General features: G+C 36.6%; 1 protein-coding gene across 1 annotated transcript in view; it reads left to right on the forward strand.

Moving 5' to 3' along the window:
* Nucleotides 1-501: 501 nt before the first annotated feature.
* Nucleotides 502-6,076, forward strand: part of TRMT44 (tRNA methyltransferase 44 homolog (S. cerevisiae)) — a gene marked incomplete at its 5' end in the record, with an annotated part of 15,590 nt that continues 10,015 nt past the window's right edge. The window contains 4 exons of the mRNA XM_010146780.1: nt 502-619; nt 1,464-1,683; nt 2,943-3,011; nt 5,817-5,924. Coding sequence (XP_010145082.1) covers nt 502-619; nt 1,464-1,683; nt 2,943-3,011; nt 5,817-5,924 — 515 coding nt within the window. The remainder of the gene's footprint in view (nt 620-1,463; nt 1,684-2,942; nt 3,012-5,816; nt 5,925-6,076) is intronic.

Genomic DNA, 6,076 nt, shown 5'->3' on the forward strand with positions numbered 1-6,076 from the left:
AATTGTGCAGTAGATCCTGGTTTTCAAAATGGCAAAATTGATAGATAGTCATAATATTGATTACGTTTTAATATTGCACTGATTGTTTATCTAATATCGGCGTGTTAGGTAAGTCTCCATTAATTTGGAACATGCTTCCCAGGGCTCTGGATTTACTGTGGGGTAGGGGAAAGCAACAGTTTTATGCTGTGAAAGCCTCATTGTCTAGTTTTTAGTTTGTTAAAAGAGTTACGTTTGAAGAAAATGAGCAGTCATACTGGTGAGCTTTAGATATTTTGGAAACATCATGCAGCAGAATGCTACGTTTTGGCAATTCAAACAGTTCAGTAGTTTCAGATGTTTGGTGCACTGAGAAATGAAACTATTCTTAGCACTGTGGTTCTTCCTGTGTTGTCCTAGATCTTGCCTCACTAGTTTGCACTTAATGTAGTAAGGAGACAAAAATTTATTTTAGTTCTAACCATCCTGGAATAAAATATCACTATTTACATATCTTTTCAGATGTTTACAATGGAACTGTGACCTTTCTGCCTTTGGAGAAAAACAATGAAGGAAAATACCAGATTAAAAAGTGCAATATTTATCAAATTCAACTAACTCACATAAAAGATGAGGAATGGTAAGTGCTGGGAGTGAGGGAAGAAGCAAACCTTGAGTTACTGCAAGGATCACGTCATGTTTTATCATCAGTATCTAGGTGATTTGGTTTGTGTCATTTCCTGCTTGATCAGTAAATGACAGTAGTGGCACGACCTTAGTGCATAGTGTTCAGTTAAAAGTGAAACATCTACAATACCCAAATCAACACAAAACAAATCTCTTTCAACTTCAAATGTATGTATTGATCGTGCATGCGTGTGATCTAGAAAAAGTACGTGTATTCTGATCACAAGGAACTAGATGTGAGAGGTCGGGTTGTGTGGGTGTTAGTAAGGTTGAGGGTCAAACTGGAATGGCTGTTTGGAACCTACTGTGCTTCAGACATCGAAACGTAGACCATTGCAGCTTGGTCCTGAGCATCTGAGGGCATAGCTCTAATGAAATCTAAATAAATTAGAGATGATGAAATAATGAGATGTGCTAACTGATGTATTTTCTTCCTGATGTTTTCATGAATTTAATGAATTCACTTTTACTAATTAGCCATCAGATATATTGCTAAATCAGGTTGTTCTTCACACACAAGTCCTCAGTCATTGTGTTAATGTAGCATGGACAGTGTTTGAATTGGTAGATAGCGTGCAGCCTAACAAAATTTAGGGGAGAATGTTCCGTTATTCAGTAACTTCACTGTTTATTTCCCTTTGGGTTTTGTGTATTACGTATTTCCTTATTCCCTAGTCTATGTGTCAGTTTGGTCTGCTCATTCTTTTCCACTTAATCATTCTTTCCTCTTTTTTTGAGGTAGCTGAGGTAATCAAATGAACTGTATTAATACAAAGGGTTTTATTTTATTTTTAAAGGTCTGTGTCTATTGTAGCTCCATTTCCAGAAGATTGGTTTTCAGATGGAATTGCATACCCCAAACTATCATGGCTTGGAAATGAACTTTTGTCCAAACTGGCTAAATGGTCTGTGGAACAAAAGCCAAGTGAGTTTAAAAGTACACTCTCACTCATTTCTGTAGCAAAATACAGCAAAGTTTATCAAGAGCTTAAAGAAAAATACAAAGCGATGGTAAAGGTAAGTTTGGCAATAAATGCAGTAATAATATGCTTTTCTATAATTGTTTTTGTTGTTGTCTGTTTAATGAAACTGCTTCTTTCACTGATTTTTTTTTTTAATTAAAAGAAGCAGTTTAATTGAAATGTATGTTTTATGTTTTAGTATTTTGGGTTTTTTCTGTGTATGTGGGAAACAAACAGTTTAGTATTTGGAAGAACTGAAGTGGAAAAGCAAGGTTTGGAGCCAAATTCACACTAAATATCTGGAGGAGTTAAATAATTTCCAGAATGCTTCCTTTCAAATAAGAAGTAAGCAGTAGGTCAGTGGATGTAAATACTAAGTCCTCCACACTAGAAGGCATAAACAAAGTACCACCCTCTCCAAAACCTGAAGTCTGGAAACAGCACTACTTTAGTAAGCAGGTTAAATTTCCTATTTCTCTTTTTAAATTTAGGAGCGATATTAATATGTCTGTCTGAGTTAGAGGAGTAATGTTGTAGTATTGTTTTATTCTGGGGATCTGGGAAAATGACAGTGATCATGTTAAGTGCTGTAATACCTGTATCACTTTATACACCAGAATCTAGCTATGAGCAAAAAGATTGGTAAAGGCTTTTGTAAAACATCTTGTGAAAATGTTGAAAGGTTTCACTGTTGATATTTCTGTACAAATAGAAAGAGATATACGAGAGGAAAATTGGACTTGCAGGTAAGGTAATGGTTCAGTCTTTAGTGATGCAGTAGACCTAGTGTGGTGTTGAGCATATTAATTTTTGCTTAAATTCTTCATGTAGAAAATAGGGATAATATTTTTTTTATTTCTGTCTTCCTACTTCAGATTTGGATTCTTTGTGTTCTGTTGTGCAGGAATAATTGTATGCCTGTTACATTACGAAAATAAATCACAAATGCTCATGCTGTCAATGTTGTACATAAGAGGAATAATTTTTCTTCTGAGAGAGTTAAGCAAAAGGATGCATGTTTATTACAGGACAGATGCAGCAGTTTACTTGGGAGCTGCACATACAGAGCCATAATATTCTTGGAAATTGATTGGATGACAGCAGGCATCTTTAAGCCATTATTCTATTGTGTGACTCACAAAATCACAGTTTTTATTTGCATTCTTTGTGTATAATTTTAGTGGAGTTAAAATGCAAAATTTGTGAAGTGCAGTAACCTATTGAAGTGGATGAGTATCCAGAGCACTCTGAGCACTTTTTGAAATAATTTCAGATGGATCAGAATGTTTTTTTTCTCTCTCTTTTTTTCTGAAGGTGTGGCCCGAAGTGACCGATCCTGAGAAATTTGTTTATGAAGATGTTGCCATTGCCACTTATTTGTTGGTAGGAAACTGCTTTGCCTAATAATAATCTATAAGATTCTGTTTTCTAATAATAGAACTGCTCTAAAGAAAATTAGTATTTTTATAGTTGTTGCTTTCTTTAAAATAGAATGATCTGAAGTTATTGCAGGCATACAAGGCAAAAGGAAAGGGGTAGGAGAAAGGGTGTGGATTTTTTGAGTTTGGGGTTGTGGTTTCTTTTGGGTTTTTTTGTTTTTTTTTTTTTTTTAATTTGCTTTTGCTCTCATTTAAGCAGAGAGGCAAAGTTCTTATTACAATGTTTTCAAGCGTAACACAGATTGAAAGTGGAATTCATGCTTGGTGCATTTTTCTAGGGCACCTACCTATTTAAGAATCTATGAAAATTCTGACACCTGCAGACACTAGAAACCTGAGGTTTTTAAACAGGCTCAAAATCTGTTGCTATTTGCCACATCAATATTTTTGACTGCTGTCCAGAGTGCAGCATGTCTACTTTGAAGTATAATGTAGATACCTCTTGGACCTTCCATAAATGAGTTTTTAAATAATTAGCTCATTTACAGAGCTTATTGAGGACTGATTTATTTTGATAATTGACTGTTTAAACTTAGCACCCTCATTTCTTTTCCCATGAAGTTTTTTTTAAATTGTGTGAGGAAGCCTGACGGACCTAGGCTACTCTCAAAAGCTTCATTGTTACATTGGTGTGACAGAACTTTTTACATCAGAGAAATGCTGATGATTAAGTGGTCAGATAGTTTTACTAAATGATCATTGTAGGTCCCTTCCAACTCAACTGTTCTATTCTGTGATATTGGCTTGTGGAAAGAGCTACTTTCCTTCATAATAGACTTACCTTCATCATTTTTAGCACCATGATAATATTATATGTTGAAAGTTAATTCCTCCGTGTTAGGGGTTGTAATAGTTGTAGGCACAGGAAAATTCTGTAATGACACTCTTGAAAATGTTTTGCAAATTTTTATGCACAGGAGTGTTAGTTTACAGTGATAATGTGTTTTAGCTGACAGCAGTAACTTTCAAAAAGTTATTAAAGTCATCTAATAACTGGCTCTTTATATAAATGAAAGCTGAAAGTGTGGTATTAATAACCTGACCTCCTTGCAAAATTTTCAGTTATGTTTATTTGCTTTACTTGCTTTATTATCTTTACTCGCTCTCCGGTTGGAGCGAGTCCAGAGGAGGCCACGAAGATGCTCAGAGGGCTGGAGCACCTTAGCTATGATGAAAGGCTGAGAGAGTTGGGCTTGTTCAGCCTGGAGAAGAGAAGGCTCCAGGGAGACCTTATTGCAGCCTTCCAGTACCTGAAAGGGGCTACAAGGAAGCTGGGGGGGACTATACAAGGGCCTGTAGTGACAGGACAAGGGGTAATGGGTTTAAATTGAAAGTGGGGAGATTTAGATTGGATATATGGAGAGCGTGGTGAGGCACTGAAACAAGTTGCCCAGAGAAGCTGTAGAGGCCCCATCCCTGGAAGTGTTCAAGGCCAGGCTGGATGAGGCTTTGAGCAACCTGGTCTAGTGGAAAGTGTCCCTGCCCATGGCAGGGGGGTGGAACTGGATGGTCTTTAAGGTCCCTTCCAACCCAAACCGTTCTCTGATTCTATGATTTCATATATATATATATATACATGTACATATATATATATACACACACACACACGCATACCCCTATATATATATACAATAACTCATTTTTTAGAAGTATGTTAAAAGGGGTGGTTAAGAGAAGGTGGGTCCAGTGTTACATTTTTATGGATTTACAGCATCTTACATTGATATGACAGGAGGAGGGGGCATCTGACCTCATTTAACTCTGTAGTCATGTTGAGGTCGCCTACAGTCTAGGCACAGGCTCAAAGAATTAGCTATTCAGTTTGCCTGGTGAGAAACTCAGCAGGGATAGGTATGTCTGTGTAGGAGGTGATTAGGGACTTCTGAGATACAGCCTGGAGTACAAAAGAGCAATGTTTGGTACATGTAAAAATGTAAACACAGCCTGATAGTCTTATGGATCTGCAGTTCCTGTCCCTCTAGCAAAACTGACAAATTACCAAGCAAGGATGTTTCAAATACTAATTTTCATGGTTATATACTCTTGATGATTTTTGTTAGTCATAGTGAAGAGTAAGTGTACAGAGTTGATGAATGTAGCTTCTCATTGAAGGAAAGAGTTTGACAGTGATAGAACTAATCCATGCCCTGCAGACAAACATTCAATTGTTAACTAATTATGAGTTACATAACTATGTAAAAGCAACTAGTTAGGTAAAGAGCAGGGACTAGAACTGGGCTAAAAGCTTTGATTACAAAGAGCATTTTGGTTTTTATTCTCAGCTCTGCGAACACTGTATTTCCTTAATACAGTGAATATAAATGCTTCCATATGTTACTTGCAGGGATGTTCTTGAAGTTTACTTGCTACTTCCCTTGCTTCCTGTGCTTATCTCTTGCACCCTTGGTTCTAGCAGCTTATTTTACATTTATGTTCACTGTAGCCTAGGGTTGTATGGTCTTGATTAACTTCAACTTCCAGTGACTCCAACGGAGTAGAAGATGTGCTTAACACTTACAAAATCCTTGATATTTTGCAATATAATTCCTGCCCCTCTCCACAAATGGTTTTCTTGTCTTTTTTTGTTTTTTTCTACTCTCAAGTTATTTTCTCTCCGAGTACAGGGCATGTCTGCTGTCACATATGCATTGTCTCCCAGGTTTCTCCTTTCATTTCCAATAACCTTTGCTGCTTTCTTACAGGGAAACCTGAGAGCAGAAGTCTAAAATGGTTTCTTTTATTGTCTTAGATTCTTTGGGAAGAAGAGAGAAAGGAAAAAGAGTTGACCAAGAAACAGTCATTTGTAGATCTTGGATGTGGAAATGGTCTACTGGTTCATATTCTAAACAATGAAGGGGTAAATAGAGTGCTTTTTTAAATAATAATTAGAGGTAATCAATATTTTTGCTATATTTTCCTTTTACCTGGCATGCACATAGCCCAAATTCAGTTAATTCATGTTGCTAAAGTAGGATTTTGTCCTACTTTTTTTTTTGGGGGGTGCGGGGG

The sequence above is a fragment of the Eurypyga helias genome, unplaced genomic scaffold (assembly GCF_000690775.1).
Source record: "Eurypyga helias isolate BGI_N326 unplaced genomic scaffold, ASM69077v1 scaffold18332, whole genome shotgun sequence".
Classification (NCBI taxonomy): domain Eukaryota; kingdom Metazoa; phylum Chordata; class Aves; order Eurypygiformes; family Eurypygidae; genus Eurypyga; species Eurypyga helias.